The 18,940-nt window shown below is 45.5% G+C and overlaps 2 protein-coding genes across 2 annotated transcripts in view; one reads left to right on the forward strand and one right to left on the reverse strand.

The window, feature by feature from the left end:
• Positions 1-18,940, forward strand: part of Rptor (regulatory associated protein of MTOR complex 1) — a 350,353-nt gene that overhangs the window by 29,929 nt on the left and 301,484 nt on the right. The gene's annotated exons all lie outside the window — the stretch shown is intronic.
• On the reverse strand, positions 9,534-10,565 carry LOC131918022 (glyceraldehyde-3-phosphate dehydrogenase-like). The gene has a single exon (XM_059272255.1). It carries the CDS (start codon positions 10,548-10,550, stop codon positions 9,549-9,551), a length of 1,002 nt encoding a protein of 333 aa, XP_059128238.1. The 5' UTR covers positions 10,551-10,565; the 3' UTR covers positions 9,534-9,548.

Here is an 18,940-nt window from a genome sequence, read left to right on the forward strand (position 1 = left end):
AGCATTGGTTGTCTTGAAATTTACTATGTAGATCAGGTTGGCTTCAAACTCAAATCTATTGGCCTCTGTTTCCCAAGTGCTGAAAGGGATTAAAGGTGTGTGTCACCACACCCAGCTGATTTTTATCTTTTTTTTTTTGAGTCCTGGACCTCTATAGACCAGGCTGGCCTCACGCTCAAGAGATCCGCCTGCCTCTGCCTCTCAAGTGCTGGAATTAAAGGTAAGCTTCACTACCACCCTACCAGGCGATTTTTATCTTTTAATTGGAGCAATTAATCTTTTTATTTAGTCCTAAATCTAACATCTTATTTGTACTTAAGAAAACTGCATTGACAGTATCTAATCTCAGTCCTTTACTTTCTGAAGTAGCCCACTGCCTTCTCTTGTGACAGCTGTCTAGGTAGCACAGAGGAGCACTGAGGGCAGCACACGCCCCCAGAGGTGTGTGTTTGTTTTGGTCTTTTGTTATTACACCTCCCCCACCCCCATTCCCTCCCACCTCCTTTTTGGCTTTCAAGACTTTTCAATGGGATTCCTCATTTTAATGGGAAGGTTTTAGAATTTCCTCTCACAAGGGCTTGCTGATGTCAAATTTATTACTCAGGAAATATCTTTGTTCAGCCCTGGTTCTTGAAGGATATTTTCCCTAGCATGGACTGATGTTTTAGATTGACGTTTCTTACAGACTTGTAGACACTATCTTAGACCTTCTGTTGATGTTAGCTAGAGATGCAGGGCCTGGCTAGTTGGCGTGGCAGTTCTCTCCATGCTGGCTGGCTCTACTTCTCCCTACTTTTTTCAGGATGTTTCCTGTGTTTTCTCAGGGTGGGTGGGTATTTCTGCCCATTTTACCTTTGAATTTACTGGCTTTCTTGAGTCTATGAATTAGTGCCTTCATCAATTTGAAAAACAAAACAATCTGGGCTGGCAATGTAGCTCATGTGGTAGTGTTTGTTTAGGAAGCTTGAAGTGTGCTGGGTTTGATCCTGAGCATGGTAGAACCTGGTGTGGTGGCACACACCTACAGTCTCAGCACTCAGGAAGGAATCAGGAGGATCAGGAGTTCAGGATCATCCTTAGATTACAGGTTATATAGAGTTAGGGATTAGTGTGAGATATAGGAGACTCTGTCCCACCCCCACCCTGTCACCCCCAAAATCCTCAGCCTTGTTTTTGAAATTCTGTTAGGAGTAAGCATGCCTCTGCAAATGTTTCTGTGCTGTCCTTTTTCCTCCTGCTTTGTTGTACACGTCCCTCCCTTTTCTGTCTCTACTGGCTTGCTGTCATCAGAATCCCTCTTCTAGACTCCAGGTAATTCTCCAGTTCAGTTTTTAATCATTGTTACAAATTGTATTTATTGCTAGCTTACTTAAAAAAAATCATCCTGTTCTGTAGTCCTTCAGTTTGAAGGTGTGCAGAGTCCTGTGGAGGCAGCGTTTGGTTACTTGGCAGTTCTGTCATCTGGCTTTTGGGTCTTGTGCTTGCTGCTTATGTTGAACGTCATCCCTGAAGTTATTTTAGTCCTGTCTGTTGCTGTTTCTTCATCTTTTCTTTTCCTTTTGCATTCTGGCTGACCCCTCAAGTGCTGGTATCAAAGGCACACGCCACTACACCGGCTTGCTATTCTTACTCACTGTTCGTGTTGTTGTAAATTATTTGTGAGTTTGGAGGAACCCGAGAAGAGGGTGTCTGCTCCCACGTGGAGTCCCTGTTTGTTTCTGCAGGCAGTGTATCACAGTTTGGATCACTGTCTTAGTTACTGTTCTGTTGCTGTGAAGAGACACCATGACCATGACAACTCTTACAAAAGAAAACACTTTGTTGAGAGCTTGCTTCCAGTTTCAGAGGCTTAGTCTACTACCATCATGGTGGGGAGCACATAGGCAGACATGGGGCTGGAGAAGTAGCTGAGATTCTAAATTCTGATCCACAGGGAGCAGGACGGAAAAGAGAGAGAGAGACTGGGCTTTTGAAACCTCAAAGCCCACCCCTAATGACACACTTCCTTCAACAAGGCCACACTTCCTAGTCCTTCTAATCTTTTCAAATAGTCCTACTCCCTGGTGACTAAGCATTCAAATATATGAGCCTATATGGACCATTCTTATTCAAACCACCACAGTCACCTTTTTGTTTTGTTTTGTTTTTGAGACAGAGTTTCTCTGTATAATAGTCCTGGCTGTCCTGGAACTTGCTTTGTAGACCAGGCTGACCTCCATTTCACAGAGATCTGTCTGTGTATACCTTCCAAGTGTTGGTCCATCATGCCCCACAAAGATATAGTTATGTGTATGTGTGTATCTATATGAATGTGTGCCAGGAGTGTGGGTACCTGAGAAGGCCAAGAAGATGTGATTGTGAGCCTTACTGTCTCTTTTATTCAGTTTGGGATTCTAGCCCATGGAATAGTGTTGCCCATATTCAGAGAGTTGGGGTGGAGTGGCTCTTTCTGCCTCAGTTAAACTACTCTGGAAACACCCTCATGCCCAGAGAGGCGTGTTTCAGTGGTGATTCTCAATCTTGTCAAGATGACAGTCAAGATTAAGCCTGACAATCAGGTAAGCACTCTAGCTCTGAAATACAGACCCAGCCCTCTTTTTAGCTAGGGTCTTACTAAGTGTCTGGGGCTGGACTTGAACTTAACTTTGGCCTAGGCAGGCCTTACACTTGCCTCAGCTTTTCTAGTAGCTTGTGCCAACAGACCTGATGTTTGATTACATTTTTTTTTTTAAAGATTTATTTATTTATTACGTATACAATATTCCTCCTGCATGTTGCCTGCAGGCCAGAAGAGGGCACCAGATCTCCTTATCAATGGTTGTGAGCCACCATGTGGTTGCTGGGAATTGAACTCAGGACCTCTGGAAGAGCAGCCAGTGCTCTTAACCTCTGAGCCACCTCGCCAGCCCCGTTTGATTACATTTTTAATAAGGAAAATATTTACTGTAGTCATCATTACTGTAGATAACACAATTCCCATTCCTTTTGTTTCTTCAAGTTTCTGCTTGGGGATGCTTAGCTTAGGTCTTTGTCAATTGCTCCTAGCTGTTTGCTGCCTATCTTGGTAAGAATAGCAAGTGAATGGAAAGCGTAGGAAAGACATAGGCTCCAGTTTCTTGAGTTCAGAATTCATAGTGTACTTTCTTGCTGGTAAAATTTTGATGTTGACACAGGATTTACTCTTTTGCACTGCAGTGTTCTGAAATCCATGCTTCCCACTTACTCCCAGGTACTCCTGACTCCCTGTAAAGAAAGTTCCCCATAGTGTGTCTACTTCTTAGTGCAGCAAGCTCCCACACCTGTCAGGTCCAAGTTGGTTCCTCCCAAATCCGGCCTTCACCTCCTCTCCTTTGATCCTATCCTTTTTTGTCCCGCTGTTATGCCCAGACCATGGGGACACCAAAAAGACCACCATGGAGACCGAGTCCTGCATGTAAAAGCAAAGAGCCTTTATTATCTTCAAGCTCTGAGCTTGGTCTCTTTGTCTTTCTGATACAGTGGTGAGAGCAGAGAGCCCAGACCCCAGGCAGGGTGGGGTTATCATAGCAGAGGTTGGCATGAGGGGATTTCCAGGGTTCAAGACCCTGATTGGTTGACATTTGTCTAGGGGTATAGGGAATGTTTAGAATGTCAAGTATTTCCTCTTAGATGCAGGCCCCACTGGGTGGGGCCAGCTTATGGCTCTTCCTGGGTCTAGGTGTTGCCTGCCAGAAGCTATGTCTGGGCCTCTAAGCCTGTCATGGCAGCTGTGTGGTTAAGCTGTTTTGGGGCCCTCTACACCACTTCATACTCAGAAATGTGTTATCTTCACTTCCCAGATTGTTGCTTCATTCTTTTTACCTTTAAAAAAGTTAACGGAGCCAAGAAATCAGTATCATAGGTTTAAAAATCAAAGCCAATGGTATTAAAATAGAGATAATGAAACAGTATGAGAACGACTCATGAACTGTGGAGGCATCTGTCTTGTTGCTTCCCAGTGTATTATGCTGCTGTCATCAGGGTGTCTCTACAGTTCTGTTTCTGCTTCTTTAGAAAATATTTACCTACATAGTTCTTCCATATTACTGAACACTTCTGTTGTCTTCCTGTAGTAGTACTTTCTCATTGGGACCACCAGTCCACAAATAATGACATGGAGACCTATTATTAATTATGAAACCTTGGTCTTTAGCTTAGGCTTGTCCCACTAGTTCTTATAATGTAAATTACCTTTTTTTTTTTTTTTTTTTTTAATTAATCTATGTTCTGCCGTGTGGCTCAGTTAGCTCTACTCTGTACCATATGTCCAACTTCTTCAGTGTCTCCCTGGCATCTCTCCACCACTCTTTTTCCCAAGTTCTCTCTCTCCCTAGAAATATCACCTATTCTGTCCTGCCTAGCTATTGGCCATTCAGCTCTTTATTAAAGCAATCACAGTGACACATCTTTACATAGTATAAAAAATATTCTGCAACATTTTCCTGCCTGTCTGCCTACACTTGGGATTGAGCCTAAAGCTTTGTGCATTATAGGCAAGTGTTTTACTAGGGAGTTCCATTCCCAGGTTCTTTTTGCTAATTTTGTGTGTGTGGGTGCACACACGTACTCAGAGAACAACCTTGGGTGTCAGTCCTCAGGTGTCAGTCCTTGGGTGCCACCCACCGTATTTCTTGAGATAGATACTCTTGGTGGTTTGGAGTGCTCTGATTGGTTAGGCTGAGTGGCTAGTGAACCCCAAGGATCCACCTGTCCCTACATCCCCAGCACTGCGATTACAAGTGCACACCTGTAGCTGAAGTTTTCCTGGTCCCACCCGGCTCTCACGGTCCTGTAGTCCTGCAGCCCCGCAGCCGCTCAGACCCAAATGAACACACAGAGGCTTATATTAATTAAAACTGCTCAGCCATTAGCTCAGGCCTACCACTGAATAGCTCTTACACCTAAACTCAGCCCATTTCTGTTACTCTGTGTGTTACCACGTTTTTTGTGGCTTTACCTGTGTGCCATTACATGCTGCTCCCTGGATGGTGGGCTGGTGTCTCCTGACTCAGCCTTCCTCTTCCCAGAATTCTCCTTGTCTGCTTATCCCGTCTGTACTTCCTGCCTGGCTACTGGCCAATCAGCATTTTATTAAACCAGTGTACAAAAGCATTATCCCACAGCACACACCACCATACCTGGCTTTTTACATGCGTTCTGGGGATTGAACTCAGATCCTTATACTTACCTGATAAACATTTTACTGACTGAGACATCTCCTCAGCACCTCTCCTTTTGCTGATTTTGAATTATTAGTCTATATTTAACCATTTACATCTGGTTTGGAGGGCATCTTGTAACATATTAGGTATGTAATGTTGGCACTGCTCAAGGAAGAAGTTGGAGGTCTAAGGATTGAAGGGATTTGCACAAGGCACAGTGTCTCCCTGTACCCAGCCTAGCTGTTCCTAAAGTGATGAGGTATTCTGGGAAATGGGGCACCTGATTTCTGATCAGCAGAATTTATCAGCTACCCAGCACAAGTGACAGGACAGTCTTGGGCTATGTGGTCTCAGCTGTGTCTGAGTTGATGTATTACGAGGGTCTTAGCTTCCAGAAAGATGGCAGAAAACCTGCTGCGCATGTCAGCCGGAGGCTTTATGTCAGGATTTTAGGCTGAAAGAAAAGACTACAGCAGGAGGTAGCCACCCGTTTCTCCAGGGCCAGAAGAAGGAAGTTAGAGAGGGACCTGTCCCACCGGTAGGGACAGAGGTTGGTGCTTTTGGCTGCTCTGGAAGCAGAAAGGAGCTGGGGACCCAGGGGAAAGCAATCTGACAGAAGGGAATGCACTGAGTTCCTTCTTTTGCCCTCCTGCCTTCCTCTAGGGCATAAGAGAAAGTTCTCTTAAAGAGGAAGCAGGAGTTGCAGCATGCTAGTCAGCCTGTGCCTTCATTCTGTGTGCACTTGAACTTCTGTGGAGGCAGCAGCAGGTTAGTCTTGCTGTGTGTTTTTCCAAGTGTTCTTGCACACAGCCTTCCTGTGAGGGAGTGGTCATAGCCTAGGTCAGAACAGATTTCCTGCTATGCCTTGTTAGTCACCTGCAGGCTGTTGCTTGATTGCACTGAGTCTCAGCTTACCTTGGGAGCCATCAAACGCTCTCTGGAGTCTTCATGGTTTATGACTAGAGAGTTTGCTACATTGACATCATACATCTGCCCAAAGCTAACAAAGCGTGTGGATATGAGATGGGCAGAGGGGCCTTTACTTCTCTCTCTCCAAGAGGTAGGCTCAGAGCCCCACCTTATGTCCTTCTACATGTTAACTATACACCCAGGACATTCACAGGGAGTGTCCTTTTTTTTTTTCCTGAGACAGGTTCCGTTTGTGTAGCCCTGACTGTCCTGGAACTTGCTCTGTAGACCAAGTTGGCCTCAAATTCACAGAGATCCGCCTGCCTCTGCTTCCAGAGTGCTGGGATTAAAGGTGTGTGCCCTTTTAAAAACAAGGGAAGGAATTAATATATTTCAAAGAGGTCTGTGATTATGCAATTGAGAAATGTTTAACTTTTCTCACTCACAACCATGTTCTTCCTAAATATGGTTGTGGGTAGTGAAGTGAAGTCAGGAAGATTACAATGAAGTTCTGCTTGAGCTTTTTAGATTAGCCTTTACTCTGACAATGATTTAGTGCCAAAGATTAGAACTGTGGGATTACTCCTGACAATGCTGTGCAGAGCCATGGGCCACATCTATGGCTGGCTGCTCTGTGTTTTAGAACTAGAATTTCAAAATCATCTCTTCATAGCAATTTGGAAAATCAAGAGCTGGTCACCACCATGTGTGAGCATGGCTTCCTTACTCCAGGCTTTTTCCTGATCTCTGCTCTGTTGTCTGGGGAATTTCTTTGGGATTATATACTTTTATTGTTGGGGTAACTGTCATGTATAGAACTCATTTCTACTGTTAGGCAGGCTGTTTCTGGATTTTTCAATAATTTAAATAATGTTGTGAGTGTCTGTGATGTAGCTCAGTAGCAGAGCATTTGCCTAGCATGCCAAGGCCCTGGGCATTGCAAAGAAAATAACGAACTACTTGGGGCTGGAGAGATGGCTCAGCAGTTAAGAGCATTGGCTGCTCTTCCAGAGAACCTGGATTTGATCTCTGGCTACCTAATGGCAGCTCACAACCATCTGTATGTAATTCTAGTTCCAGTGTATCCACTGTCCTTTTTTGGCTTCTGAGGATATCAGGCATGTCACACATGTCATGCACAGACATATATACAGGGAAAGCCCACCCCCTACCCCCCATGAGATGACTGTCCAAATTTCTGTTTATTTCTTCCCTCCCTCCCTCCCTTCCTTCCTCCCTTTTTTTTTTTTTTTTTTTTTTTTTTTAAAGACAGGGTCTCTGTGTAGCCCTGGCTGGCCTGGAACTCACTCTGTAGACCATGTTGGCTTGGAGGCAGGCATCTTTACCTGCTGAGTCTTCTCGTTTTGACCCTGAGCATTTTTGTGTATGTTTATGAGGCATTTATTGCTGCTTTTATCACGCTTATGTTCTTTGCCTATTTCTGAACAGTTGTGGAGGGTGAACAATGTGATTTTTTTCTTTTAAATTTTATTACATTTTATTTAGTTATTTGTGAATAGCAGTGGTGCAGGTGTGTGCAGCATGCATGTATGAAGGTCAGAGGACAGCTCGTAAGAGTTCGTTTTCTGTTCTCTCCCTTCTAGCATGTGGATTTCAGGGATCAAACTCAGGTCACAGAACTTGGCAGCAAGTACCTTTTTCCATTGAGCCCTGAGCATTTTGATTCTTAATACTAGGTGTTCTGTGGCCACAACATTCTGAGAACAATAATCTTAGGGTTGAGAGGAAGGATCTCTCAGATGATGGGCTCTGTCCTAACCTTGTCCTCTTCAGCCCTTTGTCATTTCTATGGGCAAGAATTTGGAAGTGTGCTGATCAAGTTCATTGATGACAGGAAATTGGAAAGTACAGGAACAGAGTGGGCGTGAGCACCATAATTAACATGACTGAAAGTATGAAGTGTCTGGGAGTATGGTGAAATGGAATGGTATGTTATATTGAACTTCCTGTTTGTAGTGCAGTGTGGTTCTCAACCTTCCTAATGCTGCAACCCTTAATATAGTTCCTCATTTTGTGGTGACCCCCAACCATAACATTATTATCATTGCTACTTCATAAATGTAATTTTGCTACGGTTATGAGTCATAATGTAAATATCTGTGTTTTCTGATGGTCTTAGGTGACCCTTGTGAAAGGGTTGTTCAACTCCCCCCATCAAAGGGTCACAATCCACAGGTTGAGAACCACTGCTATAGACTCTTCCTCCACCCCCTCTATTCTCCTCGTCCTCCTCTTTACTTTTGCTCCTCCCTTCTTCCACTTTCTGTATCAGTTATGTAGCTGCGGATAAACAGTTAACAGTGTGTGAGAAGCACTGGGGAGTTCTAAACTAAATGTGAAACCTCCTGCCTAGGTGGACAGAACGCCCTGCTGAACATGCCTGGCTTCTTCTGTGCACTGAATCTGTGGATGGAGAACCTTTTTTTTCTGGACCTTCTATATGAGCAGCACCCAGAACTGGGACTCTAGAGACTGTTTCCAAGCGGTCTGGAAATGATCCTGTACCAAGTGGCAGAGATCAGGGAAGGCTCCTGGAAGGATCTGCTGGTGCTCTCCTAGGCTAGGAGAGCAGTTTCTGAACATTTAGGATCCCATTTGGGAATGGCTTTTTTTTTTTTTTTTTGTTTTGTTTTGTTTTGTTTTTCGAGACAGGGTTTCTCTGTGTAGCTTTGCGCCTCTCCTGGAACTCACTTGGTAGCCCAGGCTGGCCTCGAACTCACAGAGATTCGCCTGGCTCTGCCTCCCGAGTGCTGGAATTAAAGGTGTGCGCCACCACCGCCCGGCGGGAATGGCTTTTGAGGCTACTTCGCAGACCCCTCATTGGGGCAGACTTGGCTGTTGTTAGAACCCGACCCAGGAGTTAGGGGCTTTCTGTGTCAGGCAGAGGATGACTGACATAGGGCAAATGGACAGCAAGTGGAGCACATCTAGAGAGCATAGCTGACTCCTGGGTTTGTGGCCTTGGATGGTTAGCCCTTGAGTTACCCAGATAGTTTCCTTCAGAACAGGCTGTCATGCCGCCATTGCTTACCACGACTGATGAGAGCTTCTCCAGAGGCTCTGCCGCCAAGTTGTTCCTCCCCTTTCCTTCGTGCAGTCCCTGGCACCTTGGAGTTGCTTCTTTCCCATCATTGAAAATTTAGTCCTTGTGGGCCTGGTATCCTCACCTGCTCTGATCTTTGCCCCTTCTTGGCTCTGGTATGTATAGCTGATCCTTATATGTTTTTTTTTTTTTTTTTTTTTATGGTTGCAGTGAACTTTATTGATGGTGTTCAAGAGAGTAGGGCTCCCTAAGCCCCTCCTGTTGTTCTGGGGGTCTGGGATGGAAACTGTGAGGGAGATGCTCAGTATCGGGGGCTGAGATGGGACAGGAACTGCTCAGCAGCCGAGGGGCTCTCTTGCTGTCCTTGCTGGGGTGGGTGGTCCAGGGCGGGCTTCTTACTCCTTGGAGGCCATGTAGGCCATGAGGTCCACCACCCTGTTGCTGTAGCCAAATTCATTGTCGTACCAGGAAATGAGCTTCACAAAGTTGTCACTGAGAGCAATGCCAGCCCCAGCATCGAAGGTGGAAGAGTGGGGGTCACTGTTGAAGTCGCAAGAGACAACCTGGTCCTCAGTGTAGCCCAGGATGCCCTTTAGTGGGCCCTCCGACGCCTGCTTCACCACCTTCTTGATGTCGTCATACTTGGCAGGTTTCTGCAGGCGGCATGTCAGATCCACGACGGACACATTGGGGGTAGGAACACGGAAGGCCATGCCCGTGAGCTTCCCATTCAGCTCTGGGATGACCTTGCCCACAGCCTTGGCGGCACCGGTGGATGCAGGGATGATGTTCTGGGCTGCCCCGCGGCCATCACGCCACAGCTTCCCAGAGGGGCCATCCACGGTCTTCTGGGTGGCAGTGATGGCGTGGACTGTGGTCATGAGTCCCTCCACAATGCCAAAGTTGTCATGGATGACCTTGGCCAGGGGGGCTAAGCAGTTGGTGGTGCAGGAAGCGTTGCTGATAATCTTGAGTGAATTGTCGTACTTCTCATGGTTGACACCCATCACAAACATGGGGGCGTCAGCAGAAGGGGCGGAGATGATGACCCTTTTGGCCCCGCCCTTCAAGTGGGCCCCAGCCTTCTCCATGGTGGTGAAGACACCAGTGGACTCCACAACATACTCGGCACCAGCCTCACCCCACTTGATGTTGGCGGGATCTCGCTCCTGGAAGATGGTGATGGCCTTCCCGTTGATGACCAGCTTCCCGTTCTCAGCCTTGACTGTGCCGTTGAACTTGCCATGGGTGGAGTCATACTGGAACATGTAGACCATGTAGTTGAGGTCAATGAAGGGATCATTGATGGCAACAATATCAACTTTGCCAGTCTGGAAGGCAGCCCTGGCAACCAGGCGTCCAATTCGGCCAAATCCGTTCACTCCGACCTTCACCATCGTGTCTCAGGAACGAGGTTGGCACTGCACAGAAAGATGCGGCTGTCTCTGGAACAGGGAGGAGCAGAGAGCCTGATCCTTATATGTTTACAATGGCAACAGCAGGAAGATGGGATAGTTTAAGTCTGTGTCTTTTTTTTTTTTTTTTTTTTTTAATTTCGAAAATGCATCAGGACTTTCAACACATGATAGTACCTGCAGTCTGTATCCACAGTGCTGCTCCTGCCTGCTGGGTGCCAGTAGGCTAGAAGGAAGCTCTTGGAGCAGGCATCTGTATTCCCTGTCCTACAGTGTTCCTCTGTAGAACTGCTTCTGCTGTGTGGTGCAGACAGAGTAACTTGGAGCCTGTTCTCTGGAAGATACTGAGTCCCTTGCTTGGCAGAAGGATGCTGTAAAGCAGAGCCACATGCTCTTTTGGGATTGTCCCTCCTAGAGTGCCTGGGCCCTTTCCAGATTGTTGGCCCTGAGCAAGCAAAGGAGATTTAGCTTTTTCTTCCTGGACTTTTGTGAGTAAAGAGCAGGACTTTTGCTTTGGCATGTGTTACCAGAGAGATGGAGGGGTACTTCCCAGCTTCTGCTGCTTTGCACAGGATTTGGCTCCAGCTGGTGATGGCATGTGAGATGGAACTGGACAATTCTGGTGGAGCCAGGTCCTCTTGGTGCATCTTATCTTTAGATTCATAGTTGTTTTGACCAGTCGTGAAGGGAAATGGTTAGCATCCTGGGTGTACTTTACTGAAGTTTACTTTTCGTTTGTCAAGACTTTACTGAAAGCTTCTACTCATCTGGGAGTTGCTCAGGAGGGCTGTGACGTGTAAATTTTTTCTTTGAATTTTTAAGGTCAGAACTCAGGGGAACTAAAGTAAGAAAGTAAGGAAATGGCAAACTTTAATAGGGTGAGTCATGAGTAATCAGCCAAAGAGCCTGGTGGAGGCTTTCCAGCCCACGTGGAACCTGTGTGGCCATGGTGAGTAGGTGGAGTGAGGAGGCTGGGAGGGTGCTGCCCTTTTGGTGACAGACCTTCCTTCAGTGTTCCCCAGTGCCTTACTAGAGGCAGCTGATGGCAGCATTTGGCCTGTCACTTCTCTGTAGTTGTGGAAAATGGATGCCATCATTGTGCTGCTACTTTGATCTAGTATTTATTTAGAAAAAAAATTTATCCTGAGAAAATGGGAATTATGTTCTGAACTTTGAATTAAATCAAGGCTTTGGTAGCTGGTGAGTCATGAAACTTTATTAAAATAAATGATTTCAGGCATGTTGGGTACTTACTGACAAGTTGTTACCAGAGTTCAGACATTCAGAGTGAGCTACATGTCATTTATATGGATTCATAAAATACCGAGCAGGCATGAGACTGTGGTGGCTGGATTCTGCATCCTTCCCCGCCCCGCCCACTTCCCGGGAATGGATGCTGAAAGCCAGAGAAGGAAGCCAGAGCGATGGAGGAAGAAGTGATTCTCTAACAGTCTTCCCGATTCAGTGCTTTAGCTTATTGTCTCTCCTCAGCATTTGGAAGCCCTGGGGCTGTGTATACGCCAGGGCTGCTCTGCCTGCCTGTCAGCCTTGGCAAGGTGGTCCTGTTCTTGGCACTGTTTTTTTTTTTTTTTTTTGTGTGTGTGTGTGTGTGTGTGTCTGTCTGTCTGTGTGATAACATTACATAGTTTAAGGGCAATTGTTTCTTCTCTCTCTCTCTCTCTCTCTCTCTCTCTCTCTCTCTCTCTCTCTCTCGTTCTTTTTTTGGTTTATCGAGACAGGGTTCCTCTGTGTAGCCTTGGCTGTCCTGGAACTCCCTTTGTAGACCAGGCTGGCCTTGAACTCACAGAGATACATCTGCCTCTACCTCTCGAGTGCTGGGATCAAAGATGTGCACTACCACCGCCTGGCTTCAACTGTGTTTCTTACAATGAATTCTACTCAGGGCTATTTGCATATGGGAGAAATGAGACATTTTATATAGAATGATTTTTGGTTTGGATTTTAGAGCATTAGAATGGCTGTGGAAAAAAATCTTTGTTGAGCAGAGGTTTAAAGTTTGTAGTATTTCTCAAAGCTCTCAACTGAACCCCATAATCTGGGGGCAGATGCAGTCTACTCCTCATCCTTCACAGGAGCATTCCTGTTTGGAGGCATCTGAGGCCGTTCTCAGTTGAGGCTGTGAGCCGATGTTCCGGCATAGATCATCCTGCTGTTTGTAGTGTGTCAGTGGCACTCAGCACTCAGGCAGATGGAGGGCCTGGCTAGGACGTGCAGAGGCTGTGAGGGCATCAATCCTCTGTTTCTGGCACGGGTTTAATTGTGTGGTTCGCTGGGAAGCCATACATTAACTTCTGCTTTACCCAGCCTGCTCTCCCTGCAGATGCCAGCTCTACACAGGCCTATTTTTTCTCTGAAATTAAGCCTGAGAGACAGAAATTCACAGGTGACTTGTCACAGACTTTCCTAAATTGAGACCTGCTGAACTGATTGGCTGCCTTCTCCCTGTCCAGGTTATCCCCTGTGTAAATGCTGTCATGTCTCAGGTAACACATTGGGCAGCATTGCCTTCAAGATGTGGTTGTCTTATTTTTCATCTCACTTTCTGTATGACCAAATTTCAGCCCTGTGTTCCCTTTTCAGAAAGCAATAAGAATTAAGTTTCACTCAGTGTGCACATAACATGGTCACCCCTTTCCATCAGGTCCAGGGCAAACTTCAGGCTCTGAGTGGGGCCTGCGGGGATGTTTACAGGTGACACTCGGCCTTCCCTTGTTTCCCTTTCTTTTTTTTTTTTTTCCCCGAGACAGGGTTTCTCTGTGTAGCTTTGCGCCTTTCCTGGGACTCACTTGGTAGCCCAGGCTGGCCTCGAACTCACAGAGATCTGCCTGGCTCTGCCTCCCGAGTGCTGGGATTAAAGGCGTGCGCCACCACCGCCCGGCAAGTTTCCCTTTCTTGTCCCTGTTTATACTTGCATATTCCTATCTTAGGACACCTGGGCCCTGTTCACAGACTGCAAGCTCCAGTGTTGAAGTGCTATGCACGCTTTGGGGGTCTGGCTGGAAGGTTTCCTCTGTTGACATTGACATCCTCATGCCTTACATCAGATCTTAGCAGTTGTAGCAGGCACAGTGGTTTGAAAGTCTTGGCAGAATGCTTAGTGAGGAGCTGTCCCCCCCCCCCCCCCCCCCAATGTCTGTGGAATGAAAACATTGTTACCAGAGACTGCTTCATCTGTTTTTAACCTTCCTGGATTTAAAGTGATGTGTCACATCTGTTGAAAGACACACATAGCAGCACACAGTGAGAGGAGGGTCGGGACAGCAGCAGGTGACTGCGGTCAGGCCATGTGCACTGCCTGGTGTGCCTGGTCATGCCTGGCTCTGCCGTGGTTTATGTAGCTTTCTCTCCAAGGCCTTAGTTCTTTGACACTTGTATCAATTCTTCTTTAAATACGATTGATAGCTTTGCCTGGTGTGGAATTTTATGTATTTTATGTGTTTGGGTGTTTAGTCTGTTATCACATGTGTGCAATGTCTGTGGAGGCCAGTGGGGGCATTGGGTCACAGGGACTGGAGTTACAGATGGTTGTGAGCCTCCATGTGGGTGTTAGAAATTGAACCCGCTTCCTGAAAGAGCAGCCAGTATTCTTAACTGTTGAGACATCTTTCTTGCCCCTGCTGTGGGGTCCCTGCCCTGCCCTGTCCTGTCCTGTAGAGACCCACCGAAAGCATAAGCCATGCTGTCCTTTGTCCCACAGTGTTGCATGTTTTGTATGTTATTGGTAATGCTGATAGAAATATTTTCATGTGACCTTTGCGTAGGGCACAGTATTTGAGGATATTTGCCAGGAACTGGAATTTCCGAGATGCAGGGTTTGGTTTTAAAAGGCAAGGCTACTTGACTTACTCGGCCTCCACCGGCAGGCCGTGTTGGTGGTTCTGGGTGCCTATTCCAGCAGCACTGTTACTTTCACTGTGGTCATCCCTTTGAGGAGGTATGCTGTTGTGATTTTAATTTTTTCTTTTAAATGTATTGTTCTATGGGGCATGATGTTTGATGTGTGTGTACACTGGAGTGATTGAGTCACTCTGATAAATAACTGTTATTCAAAGACATTTAAAATCTCTTTTGTGGGCTGGGATGCAGCTCAGGGTAGAATGCTTGCTTGGTATGTGGTGTGTGGAAGGCTCTGGGTTTAAATAAGCATTGTACAACAATAGCACAAAACAGCAAAACCCAAGCATTTCCTCAGTGCTTCCAAAGGCAGGATGTTACCACTGACTACAGTGGCTATATTGTGCAGTGCATCTCAAAACTCACTCCTTGGTGTAAGGTGCTACCCACCAGTGTCTCCCTAGCTCTCCAGGCCCCAGCCTCTGTGGCCACTACAAATTCTTATTGTTTGACATGCCACATAAAAGTGAGGTCATGTGGTATTTATCTTTCTGTGTCTGGTTATTTATTGAACATAATGCCCTACAGGTTGCTGTGTTCTTGCACCTTAATTTCCTTTTTGTGGTTCGGTCATATCCAATGTCTGTATATACCACATTTCCTTTGTGGCTCGGTCACATCTGATGTCTGTACATACCACATTTCCTTTGTGGCTCGGTTATATATGATGTCAGTACACACCGAGTTTCCTTTGTGGCTCGGTCACATCTGATGTCTGTATATACCACATTTCCTTTGTGGCTCGGTCACATCTGATGTGTGTGTATACCACCTTTCCTTTGTGGCTCGGTCACATCTGATGTGTGTGTATACCACATTTCCTTTGTGGCTCGGTCACATCTGATGTCTGTGTGTAACACGCTTCCTTTGCCTGTTTGCCTGCTATTCGACACTTGGGTCACGTCTGTGTCTTGGCTGTTGAGAAAATGCTGAGTGAGCGTGGCAGTGTCTGACTCAGTCACAGCTGGCTTGGTCATAGCAGAAGGAGATGCTGGGTCGTAGTGGAGGGTCTCCATTGTAGCCTGTCTTTGTGACTATAATGATTTGAATGCTTCTTACAAGCTCTCTGGCTATTGGTTAGTGCTGTCTGTGATGCAGTCACCCAGGGTCACCTTTTGATAAGTGCTGTAATATAAATTTCTCTCACTGTGGAGTCTGAGATTTTAGTCTTCTCAGGATCTCTTGATAAACAGAAACAAGCTCTGCTGCCAAGATCTGTATATACTTAGGTTTTCTGGGGCTCATGTGTTAGCTAAGCTTTCTTCCCACCATGAGGTCAGAATTTTGTTCTCTATCTGTTAAAGCTTGATAGGCTTTTTGTTGTTGTTTTTGTTCGTTTGTTTGTTTGGACAGGGTCTCTGCCTAGCTTGGACTCTTGGACTAACTGTGTAGATCAGGATGGTCTGGAACCCACAGAGATCCACCTGCTTCTGTCTCCCACATGCTGGGGAGCTCCATAGTTTTGCTCCTTATGTTTAGCCCCTTATCAGGGTAACAGTAAGTCTCAGTGGGCCTAGGCAGTCCTTGTTTCATGTGACATCCTTGTCACTCAGAAAGTGTCCACCCAGCTTGGAGGATGAATCACAGAGCCAAGCTGTGCTTAATAAACGTGTCTTTGCCTGTGGGTGAGGTGAGGCCAGCATCATTTGTCCCTGAGAGGACCCATGTACCAGTAGTGCCTTTGCTTCCTGTCTGTGGCATCCGCCTGGCTTGGCCTCGGGCGCACCAGGCTGCTCTGGGAATCTGAGAAAGCAAGCTGTCCTGATGAATTGTCTTTCACTGTCTGCGCCCTTTTGCATTTTATTTTCACTCAAATCTTAAGTCAGTAGTTAAATTCCACTGAGGACCTGAAAGGCAGTGTGGCTATACCTGTGTTCCGAGTAAATCTGTTTCTCATAGACGGTTCAGGTGGAGACTTTTAAATTTTCCATGTAGAGGTCCTTCACATCTTTTACTGCATAATTCCTAGAAATTTTACCTCTTTTGTTTGTTTTGTTGCTTAGGAATACAGAATGTTTGTCTACGTATTATTTGGATTTCTGTAAACAGACTCACAGTGTTCTGCAGATAATGGCAGTTTCTCCCTCCACTTTATACCTTTTCCCCTCCCTTTTTTTCCTTTTCTGTAAATCTCTGTCCAACTTGCAGGGGGAATAGTGTTGCAGAATGAGGCCTCCTTAACTTGCTTCTTACCTCATGGGGAAAGTGATCACGGTTTACTCTTTCCCTTTTTGCCATAGGGTCTTTATAGCTCAGGCTATCCTTCTGCCTCAGCCTCCTGAGTGCTGGGATGACAGGAATGTACCATCACAGGTCCATTTTTTACTGTTTAATGAGATTTTATCCTAGGTATTTCTGGACTGTCTTCATCAGATTCCAAAAGCCCTCCTTTCTTGCCGAAAGAGTTGTTTTCATGATAACAAGAGCGGTTTTCATTGGATCTGAGTTCCGTGACAGTGTGCCTTTCAGCCTTGTTGATGAAGTGCAGTGCATGCAGTGCTGGGTGGTATGTGTGCAGGTTACAGGGCACACTGTTCTTAGTGACTGGGCCTGGCCCACACTTCAAGGATAGCTTGGCCCTTGGCAAAAGGTTTTGCCGCAGTACTAAAGCTTAGTTAGCTTCCTCCCTACCAGGATCTCTCTTGCTTAGCAGCCCAGGTCCGCTTTTTGACAGTTTGCTATGTTTTAATACCAAGGCTATGTTACTCTAGAAATAGGAGCTTGGGGAATTTTTTCCTGTTTCCATCTGCCTTGAGACTTTCAGCAGCATTTGTAGGAATTGTCATCTGGGTATTGAGTTTCTTCTGTGGAATATTTTTTTAATATTTATAATTTGCTTTTAAATGGTTATGGGAGATTTCATGTTTGCTATGGCTTCATGAGTCAGTTTTGGTTATGTTTCTGTAGAAATTTGTCCTAAAGTATTAGCTAAAAAATTTAATGACTATAGTTGTTCAACATACTTTAAAAAACTCTGTATATTCTTTTGAAGCTTTAATTTTTTTATTTATTTTGATGTATTTGAGACAGGCTGTCATGTATCCCACACCTGCTTGGAACTTGATCAACTACTGAGAGAAAAGGCTAGGGGATTGTGCTGCAGCCTTCTAGGCCTCAAGGCCTTTGCATGGAAAAGAGATAAACAAAACCTGGTAGGACAATAGGAAGCTGCTCTCGGCGTGAAAGGACAGCTATAAACACAACACAAGAGAAGATGCAAGGCTGAGAATGAAATTATTAAAAATAAATAAATAATAAATGGATGGATGAATGAATGAATGAACGAACGAACAAACAAACAAATAAATGCCAGAAACTGGACAAGTAGAAGGTAGACAAAGAGGCCAGCAAAGCTCCCAAGGCTCCCAGGCCACAACTCTCAGAGTAGTATTCCATTTTATATATGTACCAGATTGTCATTATTTACTTGTCAGTTGAAGGACAGTTGGGTTGGTTCCATTTCCTTGCTATAGTGAATAGCAATGGACACGAGAGTGCAGCTATCTCTGTGATAGGGTATGTGGAGTTCTGGGTATATGCCCAGGAGTGAAATAGCAGGATCACGAGGTAGTTGTATTTTTAGTTTTTTTTTGAGGAACCTTCAAACTGATTTCCATAGTGGTTGTATGAATTTTTACCCCACTATCCTCTCCTATGTTTGTTGTTGGTTCTTTGATGACAACTGTTCTGGCTGGGTTGGAGTAATCTCAATGTTGAACACTTTAAAATAGTATTTGGGCATTTGTGTTCCCTTTTTTGAGCTGTTTGTTCAATCCTGTATAATTGTTAAGGGCATAAGAGGGTATATCAACCAGAAAGTTGCTGAGAAATTCTGGTTCATGGAAGAGATGATGGTGTCTGGTAGTTGGTTTTATAGGAGCTAACTGTCTTTTTGGTTGGATATTGGCATTTTTGGCCAGCAAAGGCAGACTTGTTTCTGTGTCATGTTGGTGGCTACTGATAATTGAGCAAGTGTTTGTTTTGAGTAGTAACTTGTGCTTTCCTGAGTCAAACCTGGTCTGTTGCAGTAAGATCAGAAATCTTTTTTCTAAGATCAGAAATCTTAAAAACCTGGAATGCTGAGGGAAGAAATTGTCTGAGGACAGTGCAGAGTGAACTGAAAATTGAAGATTTTAATTAAAAATATCTATCACCCAGTGGCTCTTTCCTCTTAATTCTCAAGTGTGGCTGCTCTAATAAACTGGCTGCACTGTGCTCCATGGTAACTCTGGTTGGGGAGTGGGGTCTCCCTGAAGCATGTAGACACAACCCCTGCAGTATTTGTCCTTGTGACAACCATCCTTTGCTTAAGTTTTGGCTTATGCAGCATATTTCAGAAATCAGGCACTTGTGAGAACCTTCAGGAAGTGCTCAAGCAATGCCTTGGCTGCTGTATTGCCTGAGGGGGCACAGGGAAAGGGAAGAAGAGGTAGAAGGAGGAGGGGGCGAGCAGGAAA

This window comes from Peromyscus eremicus, chromosome 8a, assembly GCF_949786415.1.
Source record: "Peromyscus eremicus chromosome 8a, PerEre_H2_v1, whole genome shotgun sequence".
NCBI classification, from domain to species: domain Eukaryota; kingdom Metazoa; phylum Chordata; class Mammalia; order Rodentia; family Cricetidae; genus Peromyscus; species Peromyscus eremicus.